The sequence below is a fragment of the Enoplosus armatus genome, chromosome 21 (assembly GCF_043641665.1).
Source record: "Enoplosus armatus isolate fEnoArm2 chromosome 21, fEnoArm2.hap1, whole genome shotgun sequence".
In the NCBI taxonomy this organism is placed as follows: domain Eukaryota; kingdom Metazoa; phylum Chordata; class Actinopteri; order Centrarchiformes; family Enoplosidae; genus Enoplosus; species Enoplosus armatus.
In genome coordinates, this window is record NC_092200.1 from 17,431,014 (window position 1) to 17,457,233 (window position 26,220).

At 47.3% G+C, this 26,220-nt stretch overlaps 1 protein-coding gene across 2 annotated transcripts; it reads right to left on the reverse strand.

Moving 5' to 3' along the window:
• Positions 1-1,961: 1,961 nt before the first annotated feature.
• gfod1 (glucose-fructose oxidoreductase domain containing 1) lies at positions 1,962-26,220 on the reverse strand. 2 transcript variants are annotated; one of them, XM_070928422.1, is made up of 4 exons: positions 25,785-26,220; positions 2,933-3,126; positions 2,349-2,764; positions 1,962-2,309 (listed from the first exon to the last, which is right to left on the reverse strand). In XM_070928422.1, exons 1-4 carry the CDS (start codon positions 26,035-26,037, stop codon positions 2,024-2,026), a joined length of 1,149 nt encoding a protein of 382 aa, XP_070784523.1. In that variant the 5' UTR covers positions 26,038-26,220; the 3' UTR covers positions 1,962-2,023. The 2 variants fall into 2 exon arrangements, with proteins under 2 accessions (XP_070784523.1, XP_070784522.1); XM_070928421.1 differs by having other exon boundaries at positions 1,962-2,764.

The following is a 26,220-nucleotide window of genomic DNA, read 5'->3' on the forward strand; positions in this document are numbered from 1 at the left end:
TCTTTTTTTTTTTTTTTTTTTTTTTCCTCAAATCAAAGCTGTATGTTTGTGATTCGTTTTTAAAGCTAATTTGTTAGCAAAAAATGTCATTTACACATCCGGCAGACACGGAGCAACAATAGCATTTATTTGGAGTCATGTTTCTGGCCACCTGATGAGTGTAAATCCAGTGTTCATTCTCTTTTAGCTCAGTGTTTCCTGAGGGGAAACGTTCGGCTCTTTAGCTAAGCAGCTAAATACTCCATTATGTTTACCGGCTAATGGCTAATTTTGTCTGTCTGTCTTTGGTGCAGTGAAGTAGCACACCATGGGTGTATCAGAGCTTTTTTGCTTAAAACAGCTGCCTGCCATGGCTGGAAACTGAGGTTGAGAGCAGCGAGAGTGCAAAGCAGTAAAAGTTGTGGGCCATAAAACCAAAACGATGAGCTGAAACGGGCTAAAAGTAAAAGTTGAGGGAAACTGCAGAGTCAGGTGATAATTCTCTTTGGGTTCATCACTACGAGCGACACCTTTCACATTAAACAAAGGTATTTGACCCATTAAAAATGTTAAAAAATACATTGATTGGTGCGGCTTTAAAGATTCACCTCTTCAATAAGAATCAGCGGGCTTGGGGCCGAGAGCCACAGACAGCAGGGAGTGGGGAAGTCAGAAAGTATTGGGACACGGATCAACGCATTGGTTTTGGTCTTCATGGATTTTTGCCAACATCAAACATAGAATAACACCAGCCTTAACGTTTAACACCTCTAACAGAACCTGAAAGAAATGCTAATCCATTCCACTACCTGCCACACTGTGCTGCACAGTCGATTGGCTGCAAGCTTCCAGTCTCACTGCAGGTGTGTGCACGTCATGTGTCCTGACAAACCTGCATTTCGCTGTGCACGTTAAAGTAGCTTCGTAAAGCATGCTAGATGCTAAGTCACAGGCAGCTTGGCGCAGGTGTGACCCACTGCGCTGCAATATGAGGATAAAACCCCTGCATTGCTCTTCATTTACTCGCAACTTAGTGCAAGGCCGTATTAATATCCACGCTTAAGGCTCAGTACAGATATGCACACACCACACAGAAGCCCATGTATTTCATGGCCATGCTTCATGACAATACAAAAAGCATGAAATAAATAAGAAGAACATCAAAGTGTTACTGCACTGGTCACTCATACAGGACTTGCAAACGGATGCACAGGCTACTGTAACTGCATAAAGGCATAGCATAGTGTATTTTAACCCTTTACGCCAGGCTGGAAGATAAAAGTATTTCTGCTGCAGACCACAGCCTGGATATATTGCATACATAAACCAGAAGGTAAAGCCCTCGGAAAAAACCCACCAGCCAAACTATTGATTTTTTTTTTCTCTGTTGTTTCACACACACAGAGGAAGCATACTGAGCAGACAGAGACCGAAGCTATCAAGCACGCCGATTCTTTTAAACATTCACTTGGTAAAACTAACAAGTACTTCAGATTATAGCAACAATACACAGCTTCAACTGAGAGGACTATCGTTCTTCCTTGGCTGTCCTCGTTTGGACCCACAGTGTAAGGTGTCGTCTTCCGGACCAAGACATGTAGAAGAGAAGCGGAGATGAGAGGCGCAATACCATCATGGTCAAGCAGAACACAGTAGCATTAGTTTCACTCCCTGATCTGTCTCCACTGTAGGGATATATCAAGTCTTTCTGTTGTATGAATCAGTTTGATTTACAAGTGCATCTTCCAGGAAGGACTCAAGTCTTCTGTCAAAAGGGAAAAAAACAGGAAAGGCTTCCTTATAAATAAAGGTTTGATTATTGATCACACTGCTGTTCTTCTACTGCTCAGGCAGGGTATCAGGAAACCATTACTGTATCATAGTGGCGTAACCTCTCTGTCTGTAACAGTAGCAATACAGATTTGACGGTATTGAACCCGGTAGCTGTATGAATAAAGTTCCAACAACACCAAGGCCTTTCTCGTGCCACCTCCAGTTTTTAAGGTGACACACGTTTTGCTGAGGTCAGCACATCAGCTGGACGCTAACAGTAGAGTGACATCCTACTCCGCCGCATGGCCTCACTGATCAAATAGGCTGGACTGATCTCCGGTTCCTCTGTCATCACCACAATGTTCTGCCACTCTCCGCACTGGTTGGATTTCTTGATGGTATCCACCACGCAAAGAGCATAAAGGCAGTCCTCAAAGGTAGCGGCCATTGTCAGAGGCCTCCCGTCCCACGTCCGCCTGTCGTCTTGGTCCTGAAAGGCCTGCCGCACAGCCTGGATCATGCGGATCGTTCCGGTGAGATACGGGGACGGAATGTCACTGAAGGCCTTCTCCGGTAAGGAAGCCTTCTCAAGAGGCGTGGTGTCTTTGAGCAGGAGTTCAGGACCTCCGCTGCTTCCTCCGCCCCCGCTGTTCTTCTGTCCGTATAGGTCCGTCCCCATGACCGTTAACCTCCCGACCGTCCCCACAATTATCACCTCCTGCCGAAACTCTCCGGGCACGTTGAAGTTGAGCGTGACGGTGCAGCAGGCGCCTCCCTCCAATACCATCTGGAACGTGCAAAAGTCGTCGCTGGTGATCTGACGGATGCCCCGGATGTGATCCGTTTGTTTGACGAAGGTCTTGAGGAAGCCATGGACTTTTGCTGCACGCTGACCAGTCAGAAACGTAAGAAGGTCGATGATGTAACTACCCACCGAATGCAGACCACCGCCTCCCATCAGGTCATCACAGCTCCAGTTGTATTTCTTCCCCAGGAGACTACCGCTGTGGACCTTTAGGGCAAAAAAGAGAAATTGTGACGAGATCATTCTGATAAGTTGTTTTTTATTATTTATTACCTCGAGAGAAATTGCCACATTGTTGTCATCATCATAAGTGGCAAGAAAACAACTGAAAAATCTCCAATCTCCAAAAACAAGGATTCATAGGTTTTGTCATACCTGGGCCTCACAGACCAGAAGCTCCCCGATATACCCTTCCTCTAGCAACTCCTTCATTCGAACGAAGGCCGGCAAGAAACGTAGCACATTTCCCATAATGCTCAGCAACTTGGGGTAATACTGGGCCGCTGACATCATTCGGAAGGCATCCAGAGGCGTTGCAGTCCGGTCGCAGATGACGTTCTTTCCAATACCTTAGAACAGAGAGGAGAGAGAGAGTTTGGGATGGGAAGTGAGCGTTACTGTTTTGCTGTAGAATTTAATTGCTATTGTTTTGATACTACTGTTTCTGTTTCTTCTATACTGTCAATGTTAAGATGAAGAGAAGAGGTAGGGAACAAGAGAGAGAAGTGATGTAGCCGAAGCAACACTCGCAGACATAATATCCTCTTGAGCATGAAAACATCCCCTGAAGAAACAATGCAGAGCTGCAGAATGTGGCAACTCCCAGTATAGCTGACTCAAGAGTTCATTTCTGGGCTTTCTCCTCTGAATCATGGAAACTTCTTGCAAAAAGACAGAACATATATGTATTGTATTCTGCATAGTATTGTCCACAGATCAGGGCTAACAGGGAACATGCTCTTCTAAAACCTTTTCAGATAGAGAGTAATAAAATATTGATGTTGCTGCTGCCCTGTGAAAATGAGCAGACTAATGCTAACATTCAAACCTATTTCCATTTCCAATCAAAACACAGAACCAGAAAACAACCAGAACGCTAAAGGACAAAATCTGGATCCCTGAATGCACTTTAGAAGGGCTTTAATGTTGGCAGGTACGCAAGATGTTGCAGTCACAACAGTGTGTGGTGTATGGTAAGACTGCACAGCTCGGACAGCTTTCAGGCTTCGCTGGTGTTGGAGAAGATGGAGAGAGTCACAGCATGGAACCTAATTAAAATCACACATCAGCGCATTAAAAAGGTCCACTGGCGCTGGCAACACCCAAACACAGCAGCGAGAAGAGGCTGGACAGTAACGTGAAGGGAGACACACAGAAACAGTCTTTTCTGTTATGGCATTTCCTTTTCACTGGACAGTCGAATGGAAGGAGACAGACGGGAGCCAGTGAATGAAACGCAAATTAGACCATTAACTGGATCTGACCCTCCAAAGTCACAGGAACATAGTCTGCTCCTTAGGATTAGGCCGATTAATCTGTTGATCAGATCGTCAGCGTATACAGAAAAATACCCATCACAGTTTCCCAATTTCAGCAAATTCTTGGAATCTTCAAAAGGAGGGAGGAGTATAGATAGCACGGAAGACAGACTTTTCTGACTTTGTCGTGAGACTGACCAACCTGTTAAGGCGGAGGTACTAATAGCCTTAGAACACAGACAGCTCAATTACAGCTTCTACAACTCTAGAATAAGTGACCACAAGTGACATTTACGGGACAGGCAAATGCTCAAATGTAATGTAATAGTAGCACAAGTAGGGATGAGTCACAAAGCCAGAAAACTGACTCGGCAATGTCCATTATATCGTTTGCTATCATTAGCTAACATTAGTCTGGCCCTGTTTGAGCCTGTCCGCTGCATGGGAGACAGTCCCATTGAAAAGCTTAGGAAAGCGGCTCTGCGCTGCTCATTATCAAAAAGTGGGGAAGTTCACTGGACATGCATTTGCCAAATCAACATCTTAGCCCCCATCCTTGAAGTTCTCCCTTTGTAACACTGAAACTGAAAAACTATGGTCAGTGAGAACCCTAGTCGTAGTGTTTAAGCTGCTGCTTAGGTTTCCTGAGAGAGAAGGTTTCAACCTGTTTGCATACTAACAGGGTGGTTTAGTGAATGTACGGTTGACTTCCCCACCTCCGACAAAGAGCGGCAAAAACCCTGACTGCACTGAATTCAGCAAAGGTTTTACAGCTTTTGAATTCAACTTTTATCTGATGTTATTTGTTCTTTCAAACGTGACACACTCATGCAAGTCAAGTCCGAATCGAATAGGTAACTATTGGCTGGCTAAACCTCTCTGCTGTGTCAGGCTATCCCTCCATCTAAAGGATTTATCTTGACCGATGTTACGTCGAGGTGTTCTTGTGGCCACTTTTGCTGCTGTTAGCTCACAATGTCCTCTAATTGCTGTGGTCACACATGGTCAGCAGGGAGTCGGAGGGAAAGTATATATGTGCACACAGTTTAAGGGCATCACTCCACACACACACACACACACACACACGCATTCCTCAAGCCCCCGGAGTGTGAAAAGCAGCATGCCGCTTCACTTCCAGCCCTGGCTGAGAGTTGTGGGTGGAGGGGCTGTTTTGGAAGTGAAACTTCCCATGCTAATCTGCCATTAGCTTCCATCATCCAGGCCAGGAAATTAATCCCTCTGACCCAGTTCTGAGGAACGCCGTGCCCCACTCACCACCCAACCCCTGCAGACACACAGAGCCAAGCAACGCCGACAATCCCCTTCTTTTGGGCAGCAATACACACACACACACACACAGATACTGGAAAGATGCATTGTCCTGGGTTAGGCCCTTCTGGGTGAATGCTAAATGCTCTTGACTGACTTTTTTGGCACTCATATTGAGCTCAATGTCTTTACAGAACAATAGCTTGGCTAGCCACTAAAATGCCTGAAGGCAGGTTTCACTGTCCCGCAGCAATTCTCTTGGCCAAAATACATGTAAGTCTCTTCAGCAAGGTCTGCGGTCCAAATTATCCAGGCTGTATAACTTTAAAGCCAGAGATAACTGAACTCAATGCTTTTTTACGCAATGTCATTCCAACTCATGCCTGTACTGAGGTGTCACCTCAGTGTGACCTTCATAGGGATTAAAAAAAAGCTCCCCTTCAGATCGTCGATGACCTTTTCGCTCGTCACGTACAAAGCTCTGAAGGGTCGGGGCTAGCTCAGACAGGTCAACCTGTTGAGTCATTAGAGCTACTCAGCCACGGCCTCCCTCCGACGGCGAGAGGAGGTATTGTGTGCGCACACGTGTCTGGTAGATTACGGACGCACCTGAGCACAAGGTAAAATCCCAGCAGCTACTGCGTTAAACCAACAGTTCGGAAATTACACTGGACTAGCAGAGAGGAGAAGTAGAGAACAGAAAGATAAAACACAAAAGGGGAACGAGAGGAGCGTGAACATGGGGTGAAAGAAGACTAAAGCGATTATAAAAGAAGAGAGAAAAAGAGGGAAAAATGGCAATATGAAAGGGAGCAAGAGCGTCTTTCAAAACAAAGGTGTTCCCATAAGATAACTGCTTGACACAAATATAGAACCAATGGCCTCAAGGCTCCAAAAAGACAAAAAAACACGTGAACCCAGTTCAATGTCATCATCGCTACCGCTGGGACGAGAGTCAGGACCTCCAAGTCTGATGCCGGATGGAGGCCAGCGACCAGAGCAGTAGTCTTGGAGCTTACAGGGATCTTCCTACAGTCTAGGTCAACCTGCTGCCCAAGTATTTGTTGTATTAATGCTGGTTCTCTCCCCGTCATATTCCTGGGTATTGGTGCCTGCAGCTCATGCCAAAATTACAAAATATATATATATATATATATAGGACTTGGACCAGATGTTGGTAGCAACTAAACAATAGGATTGATGGAATGCCTTCAACTACTTTGCCTAAAGAGAGGCACTGACAGCTGTGTGACTGAGTAACTTTAACTACAATGATAGTAAGGCTAATGTCATCTCTTCACTTATAAAGCGCTTTTCAACCTCAACAGTTCCCAAAGCGCTCTACATCTCAGGTCTAATTCACCCATTCACGCAGGTGCTGGCCTCCATCAGGAGCAACTTAGGGTTCAGTGTCTTGCTCAAGGCCGGGGATCAAACCCCCAACCCCGCTCTACCCTGCCCTACCTCCCGTGCAGCGATGCCACCATGCCGCCCCGACCAGTGTTAACAGATATAGCTATACTCTAAGCGCCTGACACTGCAATCTGGGGTTAGTGCAATAGCGAAACTGCCTCTGTGATAGCCAGGGCGAAGTGGAGCTCAGCTCACAGGTAAAGCTGTGGGAGGCCCAGTGGGAGAGCAGTAATGGAGCAGAAAAAAAGTCCAGCACAGCAGCTCAGTCCCCCGACATCAATAATTCATGTACAGGACGTATCTAACCAAGACACTTTAAAGAGAGAGAGAGAGAGAGAGAGATCCTGCAGAAGAAGTGAAAAGGACAACAATAGATATGATGCAAGTATTGCAGCAAAAGCATAGGTTACAAGTGGATAAAAAAATAAAAAAATTACAAAATGTTTGGCACTATGGGAGTCAGAAGGAGGAAAAACAGCAAGCACGAGGTATGTCGTAAAGCATCATGGACGTCACGGACATTTTGCAGGTGGTTCCCGACCACAGTCCACACGCGTCCCTCTCTGCTTTCTAAGATTAGACGAGGTGCGTCCCTCAGCAGCAGTGAATGGTGTCCGCCTGCCTGCCTGCCTTCAGGTGCCTTCAGGCGCCTGCGATGTGCAGACTACTGACATCCTGTCAGAGAGGATCAGCTAACCTCACAGGCTGAAATCCCGTCCTGTAAGTCTCACAGACCCCGGGACCTAAAACTCCTCGAGCAAACCCAAGCGCGACTGGTTAACATAGCTGTGTGTTGTCACAACAGTCACTGCCGTTTCATCATCTGCTGGCACATTTTCTGCTTATGATCACCTGAAAAACACAACTTAATCCCTTAATCTCATCAAAGAGAGAGGGAAAGAGAGGCACTTGAATTCACTGGGCCGAACAATTTTACTGTAACGTTTAACATTAACAAGATTAGCAGCCTGGTGCAACAAGGTCAGATTCGTCAGGAGGTCTGCCGAATGGTTTACAGCACATAGCATGCAGAGGGCGCTGTTCTTCCAACGACAGACAGTGGAAGGGGGTCTAATTTATGAACAATCACATTACCAGCTCTTCATTTTCTTTTTGCTCTTGCAAACAAACAAAGCCTCTTATAATGATCATAATTGTTACCACCTATCTCCTAGCGGTAACCTCAATAAAAACAACAACCAACCCTCCATACGGTCATGAGCTCGCTGTACACAGTTTTCATAGGGACTATTTCCTCTGTTGAAAGTACTTCACATCTGTGGATTATCTAGAGACGTCGATTCAGAGACACACATCACAACATCTGGGCGAATAAAACCAAACCTGTCTTCAAGGCTAGACGTGAGGGGAAGTGAGAAAACCGACCCTTTCGTTTTGAGAAAACTCCAGGGGCCAGATGTACAAAACCATACGCCACTTCCCGCACATACATAAAAAAAAAACCCAGTGTGAGCTGTGAGCTTTTGCGATTTGTAAATGCCTATCAGAGGTGGATTTATGCTTTACACAATCACTTATTTCCATCATCTTGATGATGATGATGAATATGATGACTGTGGTAGCTCTGCTGACGACGGTTTACGCATACATACCAGGAATTAAGGTCAAGTGTAATGATGGCAGCTGTGGCGCTGGTGGAGAACCCTGCTGGTGCAACACAAAGGGTGAAATTTTCTTTGCTGTTCTGGCCCCAGCACTTAGCTGGAACATGGAGGCTACTATTATTCTCAACCATGCTTTCTCATACATAACCTGTTATATGACAATGATATATTGATCTGCAGAAAACCTACACGGATCGCCTTTAATTGGAGCATATTATTACTGATACTGACGTGAGCAGCCCATCTATAACCGGATACTTATTTTACTTCAGGCCCTTTAAGCGGCACGTGTGTCTATTTTTAACATTTTGCTAAGGCAGCAGCGGGACGAACAGGTTACACTTCTTTTTTGGGAAAAAACACACACACAGTTACAGAGAAAGGAAGCGAGGCGAGGGGGAGCGAGGAACACGCGGAGACAAAGAAAGGCCAAGAAGAGAGAGAGCAGCTGCATCGTTGCAAGCGAAGGCCAATTCTCTCTCGGCCCGCTGCCACGCGCATCATCTGGGCCTCGCTGCATGGCTCCAGTGTGTTCTGCTTAACACCAATATTCACTGCAACACACACACACACACACAGGGCACGGCCTTGAAAGGAGCAAGATAAGGCTTTAAGTGTGTGTGGTAGAGGGAATGGCATCACTGCATGTGCGTTCACGCCTCCAGTGATTGGTACTGCTGAGGAAGGAAAGGCTGGAAGTGGCGGCCGTGCAGGAAGGTCAGGTTGGGTGTGAGTGAGGGCGAGGCCGACAGATTTCTTCTTGACAGCAAAGCTAACTTGTGCAGCATGTAATTACTCATTGTTTATTGTTCCACATTCCATCACGGCAGGAATGAAACACGCAACTGTGACACAATACGCTCGACTTGACTAAAAGATAGAAGGAACAGTAGCTCTAGGCCTTAAAGACACGAACAACCCCTCCCCTCTCTGTATTTGTGGCCCAGCGGCAACAGCTGGAGGTCGCCGCAGAGGAAAACCAGGTGGATAAAGAAGGATGCTGAGCGCTTCGTCGCGACAGCCCACACAATAGGCCCTCCGCATAAGGATGCCAGGAATAGAAAAAGCCAGGGGAACCGGTCGGGAGAGATGGCCATCTGCCACGCTGTGCCGCGCACATGTCTCCTGCAGAGCGAGGGTCAGGAGAAGGAGGCGAGTCAGGGAGGAGCTTCTTGCCTTCCCACATACCGATGAAAGCGATTTGGAGAGACGCCATCGACGCATCATTCTGGTAAGGCATAAACCCTTTTCCTCAGATTGACTTTAAAGCTGCACTGATCAATATTTTTTTATAATCAATAATGCATCTGTTTTTTTTTTTTTCGGCTCGCTGTACCTGCCCAGCACCAGACAGCAGCCGGGGGAAAACGGTGAGGCAGAGTGGAGCTTTTAAATGGGGAATGAATATTGGACAGCTTGTTTCACTGCTGCTAAAAAAAAAATCAATGAATACTGCTGTAATGTGAGCAAGCTCCAATCACGGAATAAGGAGCATGAGATGAGGTTGAAAACTCTTAAAGGTCCCGTGTTCTGCTCGCTTCAGCTCCATATTTTTTATTCTGGGACTCCACTAGAGCAGCTTTGCATGATTCACAGTTGAAAAAAAGCCCCTCAGTCCCCCCCCCCGTCTAAAACAAGCCGTTTGAGGCAAACTGAACAACCTCCAAACACCTGAAGAGTAGTTCCTGAGCAGAGCGCTCCAATAACTCAGACAGACCGAGCGGGTGGATGAGCTCGTCCCTGTACTTGGCGGGTGGTGCTGTGCCTGGAGCAGATGGCCTGCTGGGGGGGGGGGGGGGGGGGGGGGGGGCGTGGCTGAGTGCACTTTAAACATTCGTTGTTTGTTGGGTGTGTACACGTGTACATACATACAATATGCAGGTGTATATACGAACGCACAAGCTGCAATGAACTGAGCTGTCTGGGCTGCACAGTCACGACAAATCTGTACAGAAATGTCCACACAGGTTCAAAGAAGCCCAGTGGATGCAAGGGACGAGCAAAACAGTGCATTCAGGCGCTCCACCAGGCTCTCGAGTGAGTATGTGAGTGTCTGTGTGTGTGTGTGTGTGTGTGTGTGTGTGTGTGTGTTTGTGTACGCCGGGACGTGTGCATGATTACACAAGTGTACAGTGCTGTGTGTGGCAGCGCTGCGATCAGACACAGGGAAGCGAGTGGGCCTGAGAGATCGCAAAGCATCCTCCACCGCCGAAGCACTGGAGAAGTAATTAGCTTGGTCTATTAAGCCCGTGGAGGTGGAAAGGCTCCGAAAGTCGCACAAACGCGCGCCCAGTGAGGGTGCAATCAAGCGAGGCCTTCGCAAATGTTCAAAGGAAGGCTACTGACTCACCCACGCAGAATGGGCCTGCTTTGCGCGGCCTGCTTGATAAGTGAAGCTCAAGCATTGTCAAGACTTGACCGACAGTGACCAAGAAATTAGACCGTTAAGCAACAAACGGAATGGTTTATATATATATATATATTTTTTTTTTTTTTTGCAAGCGCTTTTGATATAATATCAAGTTTATGATGTCTTGTACGAGTTCGAGTAGAAAGCATTGGTTACAGCGGAGTAGACACTTGGAGAGGCAGGGCCAGGCTCATCTTTCTCCTGATTATCCCAAATTGAATTTTACCTTAAAGCAATTACAAAGAGAGCAGGGGGTGGAGCAGAGAGACACGAACAGCTATACATTCTGGTCAGCGTATGGGCTAGCTCTCTGGCTGGATGCCAGTCAGAGAAAAACAAGCTTCCTGCTCACTAATTTGCCCTTACTGTGTGACTGGCATGCGCTCCCATTCTGAAATTAGCATGCAAATAGCAACCTCGATGTCCGGTGACGGACGAACACTGCGATGCCTTTTGCCTTTCTCCTGCAGCTGAAGCAAAAGCAGAGGCGCAGCACTTTGCTGTGATTTAGGAACACACAGTCAATGCGGAGGAGTTTGTCATCTGCCGCCAGGTTTAATGGGATTCAATGGGCTTTTATTTGTGTTTCAATTACGTTAAGATGCGGACAGTCAGTCTGGCCAGCCTAACGTTGGTGGCAGCGGTGTGGAGAGGCCACGAGCTGCGTATCAACCATTTATTCAAGTCCAACCGAAATCACATTTAGCCATGCCTTTTTTTGTTGTTGCCAAAAATAATGTCAACGTGCTTTGTGAACGTAGTTGTACTTGCAAACACGTAACATCATCGGTTTATACTTCTGTCGTCACAATAAAAGCTCTGAATGTGGACCTCCAGGCAGCGAAGAAGTCTGTCCGTAACGTAAACTTTCAGCTTCTTCAGCGGCTGCTGTGCAGAGGTATCAACCAAAGTACCACCAAGGTAACAGCCACATAAATTGCAGCTAAATTGCTTCATTTTTCTACAGAAAACTAGGCAAGTATGTGCGGAAGTTGACTTTTCTCTGACTGAATAGTTTGACAGCAAGCAACTGCATCATTTTACGCAGACACAAGATGAGCTTGGTGCTTCACAATCGTGATATTGGTCAGAACAATTGCAGTTCAAGATATTTTCCTCAAATAGTTCAGCCCTAGTTGAGAGCTATCAGACAGATGGTGGTATTGTGTGTCCCCTTCTGTTCAAACATAGCAAGCAATAGCAGCAAGCAGCAAAAAAAAAAAAAAGGACTTCATCTAACACACTGATGGGGATGATAAAACGACAGCAGGTTGCATTTAGAGTCTGTATTGTCTGTGATGCACCTTCAGGTCCATTAATGGCCAGCAGAACTAGGAATGATGGCCAGAGCATTGGTCTCGCTCAGCCAGCTTTCCCCATTCAGCTAATGCCCTTGAGTTACAAGGAGTTTAGCATTCCTAAATGCGTTTAAGTGCTGCCATTAACCCCTGGCTCGCTGGAGATGAATAGTAACCAAAAGCCACGTGGGTTCCTAATGCCTGCACTAAAAGCACATGTTAATGATGGGCGTGCACTCAGGAGGCTGCTACGTCAGCACGGACCCCCACAGTTTCAGGTTCACTCAGGCAACGGAAGCTCTTAAAACATTCACGTACGGCTTTTTCCCCCGATCCACTTTCTTCACAAGCTGTTGGTGGATTTTTAGGAATTATTCAGTAACAACTTCCTGAAGTGTCTCAGACTGCAAAGACCCTTCTAACGTGAGCAGCAATGCCGTGGACCGGCTACAGATGGGTTTATTGTCATGTCACGCGGGCCATGACAATGAAAACAGGGTATTTTTGAGAATGTGTTTTCACCCAAATTACAAAAACCCCTCTCACCTCTGGTGGTATGAATAAATTGTGCAGTCAAAGTGGAAAGACGAGATACCACTGAACATTTATCAGAATTCGACGCACTGCATCTAATTAGCAAAATGGAGACCGATACAATAGCGTTCGTGTTGGAGCATCAAAAACCCGACCTGCCGCTGCTCTTTAAACGCACCTCGCGCAAAAGCCAATGTGAGTGTGTCTGCGTGTGTGACCAGGGTCACCAGGCCTCCACCTGCACCCCCCGCGGACCTCTAGATCCTAATTAACTGCTGAGCTGAACTGCTACCCCTCCTTTCGAATCACTCTGACACACACACACACACACACACACACACAGCAACCTAATCAGCACACTTTCCCTCGCAGCTTTAATGGTAACACACACACACACACACACACACACAGCTGAGAGAAATAAAACATGGCTGCCAAAGACAGAGCTGTGTGCCTCCTCACAAAGACTCATTTCAGACCCTCGCTGCCCCGTTTGCATTTTACGATGGGAACAGCCTTTATGTGCCTTTTGTCAGGTATAGGTCGAGCAGAAAAGACAGGCTTCTTGTTTTCGTTCCTGAAATTGCCAAATGACGGTGATCCAAAGAGCAGCTCGGCTTGTGCTAATGATCGAGGTCGAGGCGGGTTCTTATTGCTTTGGGGAAATTACCCTGGCTTAATCCTGCGTATGTGTCCCAATACATTAATTAGCACCGCAGAATAGATGTCAGACCATTACAAGCTGCTTTGAGGAGGGGGGGGGGGGGGAAAAAAAAATGAATAGAGCCCCTGCAATGTGTGAGCAATTTGCCACAAGACTGCTCACATGTCTGAGGAAAGCTGCAGTGAACAACACCTACTGAGACTGGCAGCCAGCGGTCATCAATAATATATAGGTAAGTGATTCTTTGTCCCATGACTGCTCCTAATGTTCTGGTGAAAGAGTTTGGCCACAGTAAGCTACATTACAAACAGCCGTGGGGGTCCAAAATTGATATATATGTCATATGTGATGCTTTCCACCTTTCCACATATATAAAATCTGTCTAAGATATGTGGATGTATCCATTTTGCATTGTCAGTATAGTATACACATTTATTCTTAAGGGCAAATGGGGCACACCAATAATAACTAAACTAATATGCGTTTTTTTGTGAGCTCAACCGCTCTCCGCTTTCTGGAGGCTTCTGTCGGGGGGCCATGAAGAGCATCTTTGTGTGGACGAGGCTGCTGAGGAGTGAATGAAGGAGGTGATGGGAGTGGGGGGGGGGCTCTGAATGCTAATGAGCAGCGGAGAGTAATGCGCACAGACAACTGTAAGCAGCGATGCGCATCTACACACTGTGCTTCTTGCGAGGGGCACGTGACTGCCGTTCAGTCGGCTCCTCAGCTTATTACCTTCATACCGTGCGCTGACAGAGAGCACGGCACGTTGAATAAGGAGGAACTCCACCTTTAATTAAGTTCAAGCTTCAGCAGCAAATAGTCACAACATGCAGGCCAGGAGATTCTGCATGTTGAGAAGATCCTCAATAACCAACGCTGACACGAACAGGGGAGTAAAAAAAAATGTACCATGAGCTGACAGCATTAGCCCATTAATAACCATTCAGGGCCTGGGGCACTTCAGGCACAAACTAATGGACGGAGACATCTTCACTGAATTGCGTTCAGCGCGGGGGCAAAGACGCTCTCTCTAAACAGCTGTGCGCCCGCGAGGCTCCGCTATTATCCACCTCGCTGTGAGGGCCGCTGACAGTGCGGGACAGTGACAGATGAACTTCCCTTTTTAATTCAGTAAAAAAAAAAACGGAGGAGGAGGGGGAGAGAGAGATTGTTGTCATGGTGATGACGCCCCCTGGCACCCCTCGCTCTTCTTAGCTGTGTAGATCGGTTGCTAGGAAACATCTGTAGCACCATCCTAAAGTTGTTTTGGCACATTTTAAATTACAGTAGGCAATATTACTGACCCTTTGTGTTTAGTCTCTTGGACTAACTGGACCAGGTCTGAATCAAACGACCAATCAGGGTTAGCCAGCACGTAACTGGCCAATCACAACACAGACATTATCTCTCACCGCTAATCTCTCCCGAGGAACTACTTTCTGTGCAACCCATGTCATTTTAGTGATGTGGAAGTCTCTACTTAGTAAACGCTTACATTATAACCCGGCTAACAGCTCATCCTTTGTAAATGTAGGCGTTGCATTTGTTTGTACTTATATCTGCGTACAAGTGTTTGCACATTAGAGGGAGTGGGAAATATCACATTATGCTCATCTAATTAATAACTCATCCATTAGTCTCACATTATTAGCGTAACGTTTAGTCATACTTGAGGTGTTTTTTTTTTTTTAGTTTAGTCAGTTGGTTCAGTAACAGTTACACCTGGCAGTTACTCGGAGCTAAGGAAATATTTAGTAACAATTAATCTCACTCAGAGATGTGACACCGGTCTGAAGGGCCCGCAGTCCGAGGCCCCCGAAACCACTTACATGAGACTGTGATCAACAACGACGTTACATAAATCAACCGCGATGACCTCCGCAGACTATTGACACATTCCTGCCCTTTGAGACAGCGTGACGAGTTGAAGTACTGCCTTTCATACCTTTTTTTTTGGAGGGGGGGGGGATTTGTTTCTGCCACAATAGGATTTGGATGGCTGTCTCCTGGCTGCTCTGGAGGATATAACTCAGTTTGACGGGCACCGATACAATGATTCATTCATGTGCAGCTCTTCTGGGGTGTGAGATAAACAAGGTGAAAAATGCAAAGCATTCCGCAATGAACAAATGACCAGAACACTGTCCGCACTCTACAGTACAGTCGGCCTCAGGGTTTTCTCTGCAGGACTCAAACAAGACTGTGAGGTGGGGTCTGACCCGCTTCACTGTGAACTCGTCAAAGCCTCTTCGGAGATCCAGATGTGCTGTGTGGTATGTAGCCATCGCCGAGACATTCACTATGACACATCTGCCGTTCTAAGAAATCCACTCGGGCCGTAGTTGCCTGTGAGGATTTGAATAGAGGAGTAGATACGAAAAACCTTGTCCTGTACTGTATGCAAAATCCCCTATTTACATTTCCATGTTGATCTGACATTTCCATGTTGATCATCACACTGTGACGGAGGACAGCGGACCCCTGCCATATCAACCGACCCCACCTTTTTCTGCACTGCTTATTTATGAGAAGTCGTAACTAAACATATTTTCCTGCTGAAGTTCCTGCTCCCTGCAGCGTTGCCTTGAGGCTGAAGAGACAAGGAAGGCCAGGCAGATGCAGGCTTACTGGCCATCTCTGTTAAAAGAATAGCTCAACATTTTGGGACACCGTCAAATAAAAACCTTGTCGTTTGTTCTTCTCCCTCCCCAGCGTTCGATGAGAAAATTGATATCAATTGCATGTCTCTGTGTTCAGTACAGAGCTGGAGTCAGGATGTGGTTAGCTTAGCATAAAGACCGGAAGCGGGGGTGGGGGGTGGGGGGGCAGCTAACACCTCTAAATCTCACTTCCTAACACATTGTACCTTGTGTGTTTAATCTGCACCAGCTACAGCACAGAGTGCCAGATCCAGAGTGAACGCAGGTTTTGGTTCCCTGTCTGTGTAGCCATGATGGTACCACACCTTGCAATGTCACTGTAAGTTTTCACTTTGGGCCTTTCCACATTTTTCCCTGCCTCCAGTCTTTATGCTAAGCTAGGCTAACCAAGACTCTTGCTAGACTCCAGCTCCGCACTTAGAATCGCTCTAATCAATGTTTTTATGTTAAGAATGGATCAAATGACGAGAGGGGTCGCTGATGGCGTCCCTCGGCTCGCTGTTTCAGCTGCACAGCCCGTGACTGTCAGCTGCTTCGGTTCAGTCCTTAGCTCCCATTGTTTCCAGCAGCTCTAAAACGCTCCTGGAGACCCACCGTGCGCTACCTGCCCGGCACCACGACACCCACCCGACAGTTAGCGACTAGCTGGTGAACGTGACGGAGGATTTAGCAGCTAAAGAGCTGTTTCCCTCAGGATTTGGAGAACAAACAAGAGCTGCAAGGAGAGTGAATATTATTCACCCTAACAACTTTAAAAGGTGATAATGTGTCAATGTTATATATATATATATAAATATATATATATATATATATATATATATATATATATATCCATCTGGAGTGGGGGATGCACCAGTTTCCCTGCTGTTTGTGTTCCTGATTATATCCCTGTGGCCGACCGGCTGACAGGCTACTAGTTGAGTCAGTGGAAAACGGCACGGAATATATACTTAGCCCTACGCTACAGTACCACTGAATCATTCATGACAACAAGCTGGACGCTCTATGTGGCAAAATTCACGAAGGATGGAAAGAGATATGAGCCATTCAGCAACATGAGCCTGAAACCCAGGTGATATTCTAGAAATGGAGGGATACAGACGTGAGCTCGGGGGGGGGGGGGGAAGATAACGATGAAACCTTGTGTTTTTGCCTGTCGTCAGCAGGAAGTGATCGAGAAGAATCCTCAGTGTCACACAAACACACTGTTTCCACCTACTGCAGGCACAACAGGAAGCGAGGCATACTTCACTGCGGTGTACCAAAATATCACTTCCTGTTGCAGCTTCTTGACTGTTCATCTGCATCTTGAAACTGTGTCTATGAATGAACTGATATAGGACTCATCATCAACGCCCTATCTTATCCTCCAAAGCACCAATATCTAAAAGAGAAAAAGCCCGGGAACACGCTGTAGTAGCAGCGTCAGTGCCAGGGGAAGAACGAGGCCACTCGATCAGGGGCCCTGACAGACAGTGGTTGCCTCCCTGCCCTCAGATCTGCAGCTGCCTCTTGTCCCTCAGTCCCCCCCCGATGGCCAATTAAGAAGCACAGACGGGCCTATTCCTGAACGCTGGCACATAAAGGACATCTGAGCGAGCCTATAATGGAGCGGCCTCACCTTGGGAATACACAGGAGAAGCTGAGGACAGAAAATAAAAGGGCCCGATACAGCGCGTGACACGCTGCGGCACATGTTGGTAGACACACGCTGCTTAATGCGTTTGTGCAAGATGGAAATATTTCACAAGTGATTTCCCAATACCACAGCTGATTACGCAGGTACCTCTGTTTTGGCATGTCAGCTCCACACACACACACACACACGCTCACACAGTAAGTGGGTGTGTTTTGTTCTCATCAGTGAGGTATTTTAAGGTGGAAAAGCATCAAGCATATAAGTTAATGCAGCTGCATGTCATAACGTGATATAGTAGCTGCGCTGATGAAGAACAGAAGCTGCCACTACCACAATGTATTAGACGGAAACACTGGTCTCTATTAATAGCAATAATTCCTCCCCAACACACGGTAATAATGGTTCATCATCGCTTACTTACGTATGTAATCACAGTCTCACAAATGAACGTGAAGCTGGAGCAATTCATTGTCAATCAGAGGTGAAGGTGACCTCCGTCTTTTTTCCTTCCCGGTCGCCAACAAAGAGGGCGAGTGCGTGGCTGAGCGGGTGTGATTACCTCAGCGTGCTGGTCCTGACCTGAGGGCGAGAGTCATGGTTACATCCTCGCGCGGAGGGCGTTGTCAAACTAGAGAGGGATCGTGAGGTCTCCCAGCTGCTGCGTCGGCTCGCTGCCGGGCGCATTACACCATAAGATGGAATATCTTTTGGAAGATCGCTCCAGTAGCTGCTCTGTATGATGGTGGACCAACACCTTACTGAGACACTTTGCGGTATGTTGGGTTTTCCTGTTCATTTGTCAGCCATCTATTTATGAAAAATCATTGGGTTTGACCGCTGGTCATCATTGCCAGCTAGAGGTTCGGGTGTTTTTTGATCAAAAATATCAAAGTGGCAGTTCAAGTCTGGCTGGGGACCTTTGTTGCATTCTCCTCTCTCTCTCTCTCTCTCTCTCTCTCTCTCTCTCTCTCCTCATTTCCTGTCACCTCCACAATTTACAGATTAGCCCAAAGACACAAAGCAGCCATTCCTCTGCTGAAATGTCGTAATAGAAAAAAGAAATCCTCATTAAGACGCCGGTCTAATAACGCAGAATTATTCCTTATTGAAAGCCTGCCTCAAATCCCGTCCTTTATATTTATTGGAAATAAATCGCTTGCCCGTGGATTTAATAACACAATGCGGTTCCTCATCCAAAGCCTAGCATCCCCCAAGTTCACCGCCGCACAATAGTTCCTTATGGGTCCACGCAGAAGAAAAGCATCACTTTGAAAGGGGGGGCGGGGACGGGGAGGTCTTCTACTTTCCCCCGTTTTCCTTCAGGAATGCTCACTTGTCAGAGCAGCGTGGCGGCGAGAGAGAGAGCCCCCCCCCCACACACACACACACACACACACCAGCCATTCATCTGACACACAAAGGCAATTTCACAGGAAGACGAGCTCTCCCTCTGCCATTCTTCCTCACTGCTCCTCGTCGTCCCTCCATCCCTTCCTCGCTCACACACACTCACACACACACACACACACACACACACACACACGCTCCCAGGCTGTCATTAGCATGCTAATGGACGTCCAGGAGAACACGAATGTGGCCAAGTGGGAAACTTTGTAGTGAATAAAAAAAAAAAAACACAAGCGCTGACACGGAGACAGAAGGCCTGGGAATGGCAGCGTAGTGGCACTCATCCTGGCTGACTCCGCCTGAAGCCGTGGCTGATCTCTCTGGCCCAGACCCTGCACGGAAACGCAGCTCGACCCAAAGGCCCTGATCCATCAGACTGATGAATGCAGGGGGAAGTCAGACTAAACCGAATGGAATTGGTGCAGCCAGTCTCACCGGCCTGGAAAGCCTTTTCAAGCCTTTTCAAGCCTGTTTACATGAAGTCGGGTAAATCACAGTTTAATTGGAGTTGGTTTTTAAAGCTTTTACGGTGAGCGGAATACAAACGTGGTGTTGAATGTTGCAAAGGGACAGAAATGCTTTAATTGGCGGTACATGACCAGCTCTAAGTGCTGCCACGGTAAACACCCACCCACCCAGAGACTTACAAGCTTAAACACTGTTTCCACAAATTTGTCCAAAAATGGTTTTAACCTCTTTAGAAGTGAGGTTTATTTCATTTCTATTGTGCTCCATTTTCATTTTTCAGAAACACAAAGAATACCTGTCAAAGAAGAGCTGGCTACAGTATAACCAGTTTTTCTAGGAGTGCCATCACACAGTCTGAACATTTTGGGTCTACTAGCCCTTTAAAAAATGCGGAGTGGGCTGCCAAAGAGCTCATCACCGGTCGGAGGTGCAGTTGCATAAGAGCATCAGCGGTGGGAACATGTATTTGTGATGAGGCCTGCTTGCCCTTTGCAGTGCGGCTATAAATAGCTCTTTGCCTTTTGGGAGGCCCTTCAGAGCAGGTGCCTGAGAGCTCATCGGGGTGCTGATGAAGCACCGCAACAACTCAATATGTGTCAGGCGTCGTGGGGCTGTTTACCCAGACGAGCTGTCATCTGGACGACGAGACACTTTCGTAAATCACTGCAATACTTACAGACACATATTTACGGGGTTACTGGATCATTCGAAAAACACCTCATCCTGCTCGCTGCCGGGTTCCACAGTCGGAATGATGTCAGTTTCCTCTCCGCTCGTAACACCTAACCTGGGATAGAATGCGCTTTAAACACTCAGTGACATGTGACAGTTCGTCACAGGATGTTTTCATTAGGGTGGAGGTAAAGTACTGGGAGGCAGAACCTAATAAAAAAAAAAGTTTCCATGACAGCCGAGCGTTCAAGGTAAACTGCCGTTAATCAACCCTACTGACATCTGACATCTCAATCCATTACCTCAGCTTGGTCTAATTAATACTGGCCCTACTGTCATTGCATTCTTCGATATTGTCTCTTGTGCGACTTGACACGCAAGTTACCAACCAAGTAAGCTGAGAAATATCCCATTGTGTTTCCAGCCTGTCTTGAGGCAACTTAAAGATACAGTTTCAAAGCTCACACAGCCAGCTGGTAAGAAACTAGCAGCTGATTCTGCGTCAGAAAACGGGGTCGATGAGGGGACGAGAGCGGTGAGAATGAACCAACACGGCCAAGTTATGGGCTGTAAAACACAAAACAGTAAAATGCTACGTAGCTTCTATGTGTGTGTGTGTGTGTGTGTGTGTGTGTGTGTGTCTGGTCTAGATAGCTGAATTGACCCTAACCATAATGCTCAACAAATCGGCTCATTGTCGGTCATTAGACCAATGATTTTGATGCGGAAAAAACACACTAGCAGTCTCGTGAGATCAGATGGCGCTGCTCGACCTTTCTCGACCGCCTCGCGGGTTTGTGTCACATTCTGACTTTCGTGTAATGTTTCATTTCACGAGCTCATAAATCACGGAACAAAGTGACGAAAGGGGATTTCGCGCAAACGTCATGAAGCGATGTTGAGACACACTCCCACGCCTGTTGCTCATCGCTGTGACAACGCTCTGCAGGTCACACAGAGCCGAGCTGAAGAGGGCTCCTCTCCCACCACTTCCTCCTCCCGCCGTCAAAACAAAACCGCACAGAGGCACGCGGAGTGCCCCTGGAACTCCTTCGCGTGTTGCGTTTCAGGTCCAGCGCTCGGTTTCCCTCTCAGCTGCTGCCCCACCAGCACCGTACTCTCCAGTTCAGCTCACTAGCTTTTTTTCCCCCCACAGCTTTCAGACGTACCTCACGGCCTTCCTCAGCAGATGGGAGTTGAGCAGATGAGCCATCTCCAAGACAACAAAGCAAACTCCACCCACTGAGGAAGACCATAAGTTGTGGTTGAAAGCTCTATAAACAGCTCGAAAGCGGACCTTGACATGTCCATGAACTCTTGTCCGCTGGACATACGTTTCTATGGTGACACCTGAGAACCTTTTCACAGTGACTTGAATGATGCCTAAAAACAGAAACAACACTGTAAACCCGTAAGATAAGAAACTGGCGCACCAGCCTTCTTATTTTTCACATTTGTTACACTTGCACGTGCATTTCTACAAACCTGGATCCCAACAAGAAACTGAAACTGCTTTAAGATACAGCAAAATATAGATAATGACTAATTCTACTGAAACGTACAGTCTGCCATACTGAAATGTATCTTATGTAAGGCTGCGAGGCAGCAGCAACCAGTCTGAATCCCTCAGGCTGCAGAATATTAGAGATGCTAATGTATTCGAAAGGATCTGTAAAAGAAAAAAAAACAGGGCAAAGAAGCTTCAATCTCCTCTGGTTTAAGAAATCACACTTTCACAAGCTGGCGGCCAAGAAATGCTGCAGGCTCAGCCGAGTCTATCTTTCAAAGCCGAATGGTGTGTGTGTGTGTGTGTGTGTGTGTGTGTGTGTGTGTGTGTGTGTGTGTGTGTGGAGCAGACGGTGTGAGGTTCCCTCTGCTGCTGCCACTGCCTTCCCAACACGCCGCGAAAGCCTGAGTGACATCAGACGCCTCAGGAATGCCACCATAGTAGTAAGAAAGAGAAAGGAGAGTCGGGGAGGGATGCGGCTCGACAAGACTGACTGGTTTGCTGTAATGAGGACAGGTTTGCCGGATGGTCGCCCCGAGCCGACTCTAGTAAAACCTGTGGAGCACGTGGAGCAATGTCGCTGACTTGTCCCAGTGTTTTTCCACTTCCCTCCTCACACAAAGACTGCAAGACTACGGTCAACATTTACCGGTTCGCAGCTTGTTTGCCGTCTCTCTCCGCGGTCACTTGATCGACTTCTTCGACAACAAAGGTTAAGAGTCACTTAATTCCGAGGCTCTGGTGCAGGCGCCCTGGGCCCTCTGCCCGTTAGGCCCGTTCGATAATCCATCAGTGATATTAATAAGCCGACTACCTATCACCTTCTGACTCTGTAGCCGGGGGTGGTCAACCAGATTCCAGGGTTAGACTCCAGCCGCGCCCCTGCGTCCAACATTTCTGCCTGGAGGTGCTTGGGAAGTAACGGGCTGCATATGGTCCAGAGACACTTCATTCTGATTTAATATTATGTGCGATGATATTTAGGTTCCTTTTTTTTTTTTTTTTTTTTTTATTACCTGCGACCGTCACATTTCACTTGAATCTAAATAGCACTGACTCCAATTTGGGCAATATATATATATTCAGCTTAGCCCTGCAGGGAGCTCTATTTAACATGAACATGGGCTAAAGAGACAAACTAATAACACACGCAAACTGTTTTATCGTCTTCACAGCTTCAAAGTTCACGTTCCTCCGTTGAAGATCACACTTTATCAACTCAGCGCATGAGGCAAGCAACAGGGCGGCCGATTACTATCAGCTCACACAGACACGCTGACAGAAGAGGAAGTTCGTTTTTTGCATTCCCACACAGCTGGCTGCTCTGGTCAATGACCAGTCACTGGTTACATAAGACTTTTTTGGGGGGAGTGGGGGGGGGGGAGGGTGGGGGGGGGGGTGGTGTCATGCATTGTAGTGATGCAATATAGGGAAATATTGGCTGACGTCAGAAGGGGATGATTGCAGTGGTCATTTCAGCTGATATGAATGTAGATTCGTTCACTATGCGTCTACTTTCTATACAGAGGACTTTTATTACGCTCTAACTGAGAGTTACACTACCACACTGTCCTGTGAAGACCACGTATCTCCTGAAACATCGACTATTCAAATATTCATGAGCTCCGATTATACTGGTTTATTTAGCTTTAGGAATAAAAATACAGTGTTTTCATTCACAAATACACAGTATATTTGGTCTATCAACAATGCAGTATATTTCTCATACAAGACCACGTCCATCCACTACTTTTAGCTGTCGCTCTTAACTGCAGCACGTCATGTTCAGGCGGGTTGGAGGGGTTTATTGGCTATAGCGACAATAAATCCACTAAAGATCAGCATCACACTCATCTGTAATCCTATTTTGTAGGTTTATCAAACATCTCCACAAAAATATGAGGACGTGTGTTTTTACCAAATCCTAATTTCTACTTTCTACTACTAAAAACGCCAAACGCTCTCCGATTCCCAAACTTCTGCGACTGTGCGGATTTGCTGCTTTTCTCTGTTTTATATCGTGGTAAATTCATCATGGTAAATCTCTGAGTCTGTGGCTGTTGGTCAGAGTAAACAAGACGCCACATTGGGCTCTGGGAAACTGTGATGAGCATTTTTCACGTGTTTTTCAGATATTTCATAGGCACAGTGATGAATTCATTCATCAAAACAAAATTATGTCATTATCATTAGTTATAACCCTACATGATGATCGGTGCAACAAATTATATATTAACATAATATTGAGAACAATAAATAAGTAACACTCCCTTGTATCCTGACTCGGTCTGATCAGTGAAACCAGGTTCAACAGAATTTGCGAGCACGGTTTTAATGTTTGTCATCCAAACAGGACTGGACCCAGACCTGGCTGAGGAAGAGGGGTGGGTGGGAAGGAACAGGCATGCGCTCACACAATGAGGAAATGGGCCCAGAGGAAAGGGGCTGAAGAATGGCCACTGACAAGCCTGCAGTGGCTGGTGTGCAGGTTGAGTCAAGTTCACCGGGACTGGGATTAGTGATTCTGGCTCAGGATCAGCTCGCTTGTGCAACTTTCACGCAGGCATTTCACACACTGGGACGGCCACATGCATGACTGTAGACAGGGGGAAGACAGAGGGGGTTTATTTCCTCATCAACGGTGTGTGTTTGCATGTGGCCGATGATTTATATATTGACACTGTGTAGCCATGTTATAAACAAACACTGTCTACTGCACTTCAGGCCCGTCCCTCCTGTTAGCTCACGCTGCCGCGCCGCCTGAAATTTGCTGAAGCCAACGAGCAAACAAGGCCGCAGTGTAAGAATGAATGGAGCCACAGAGGCCTTATCTTGACACTTTCAACCGTGCCAACACGCAGAAGCCCTTTAGTAGGAACACGCCCAATTCAAGCAGGTCGCAGCTTGACATCCGTGACCCTTCTGGTTCAAACTCACCACGCTGCTCCTGAGGAAAACTCCCAATGCATGTGTACAAATGCGTCAAAGCGTCTTAGTGACACACCGTGACATTCAGATGAAGTCAACAAGGGCTTGCTGCTGTACCTGACACCTATGAACTGTGCTGGAACCTGGCTCTTTTTGAACCACACAGTCATTATTGTGTTATTATTGCTACTACAGATGCTGCAGCTTGCAATGTGAATCTGTTAGCAGAGTTTTGGATGGCACCACTTGGGCTCCACCAGGGGATGGAGTTTGCTCAGCGGTCATGGAATCGCAGATGATTCAAATTTATATTCACATCATTCGTGACTGATCATCATTGCACAAATTCTCAGATTAAATCGACGCTGAAAATCATCACTACTTGCAGCTAAGATATGAGTTCTCAGACGTCTGCTGAGCATCCATGGAGGAACCCATTTGTTTTTCAGCCACAATCCTGACCTATCAAGCGCTCGCTGCCAGCTGAGCCCTGCTGCCAAACTGCGGGGTAAATAAAACCAGTGTGGAGCGCAGCTCAGTCGCCCCTGCCACCATTCTTTTCACAGCAGCTCCAAAATAAGCCGCGTTGCTCCAGATTTAAACTAGAACAACCTCCCTTTGTGCGTCCCTCTTCTCCTGCGCTCAGGCCTCTTCTCTTGGGCTTCACTGACAAGGCGTTTGACCAGGGGGACCCGGGTCAGATCTGGCCCGCATGCAGTAACTGCTGTGGGTTTGTTTCCTTCATGGCGGCAGTGAAGACAACCAGGCCTCTATTAATACATGAGCAGCACGTAAAGAAGGGAATGCAGCGTTTACACACCAACTGTATCCTAAACATGGTCCCTTGTGTTAATGCATTGTGTGTGAGGGCTGTGTGAATGCAAGACGAATTGTGGTCATGTTACATTCCTACCCCCATCCTGTCACAAGGTCACATTATAGATGCTGTGCTCGGGGAGGGAATGACAAATGATTTCTTCTGCTACACTGCTGCACCTGAGGTCCAGGGCCTTGTTTAGGAGCCGGCAGCAGCCTCACAGGAGTCGGCCAAGAGGGCAGGCCTCGTCGGTACAGGAAGATCTGCCCTCATGCCCAGCCACACCTACGCTCCAACCTCACCGGACTCTTAAGCCTGCTCCACTGACTGCAGGACAATGAACCTTCAAAGTTGACATGATCAAACCCCCACCACACCAGGGCCGCAGCATCCCTCCCGCCCAGCAGCAGCAGCAGCAGCAGCAGCAGGACTCACCCAGTGTTTTGACCGCGATCTGCCGCGTCAGAGGCGGCGGCAGGTTGATGCAGACCAGATCCACATCCTGATGCAGCAGCACGTCGTCGATCCGGTTGGTGTAAAACGGCACGTTCATCTCCTTGGCCAGCTCCTCCGCCTCCTCCTGCGTCCGGCCCCACAGCGCTTTGACGGCGAAGCCCTCATTCTTCAGCAGCGGGATGATCACCCTGGCGGTCAGGCTGGTGCCGAACACGCCGACCCCTGGAAGCATGGCTCGGGTTTATTTGACCGATCTGGTTCTCTCTCTGTTCTCAGTTTCTTTTTAGAGCTCCGGATGAAGCCAGACCTGCTGCTGCTGCTGCTGCTGCTGCAGCGGCGGCTCAACGGGAGGGAAGCGGCGACCGGGGCCGTCAGGTTGGCCATCCACCTGCAGCCAAACACCCGCTGCGCTGCA

Excerpts from the sequence above, each read along its gene's own strand:
- gfod1 (XM_070928421.1), bottom strand. The coding sequence starts at position 26,037 with ATGCTTCCAGGGGTCGGCGTGTTCGGCACCAGCCTGACCGCCAGGGTG. Across the intron at positions 3,127-25,784 it reads GATCGCGGTCAAAACACTGG|GTATTGGAAAGAACGTCATC; the intron begins GTGAGTCCTGCT and ends CTCTGTTCTAAG. Across the intron at positions 2,765-2,932 it reads TTCTGGTCTGTGAGGCCCAG|GTCCACAGCGGTAGTCTCCT; the intron begins GTATGACAAAAC and ends TTTGCCCTAAAG.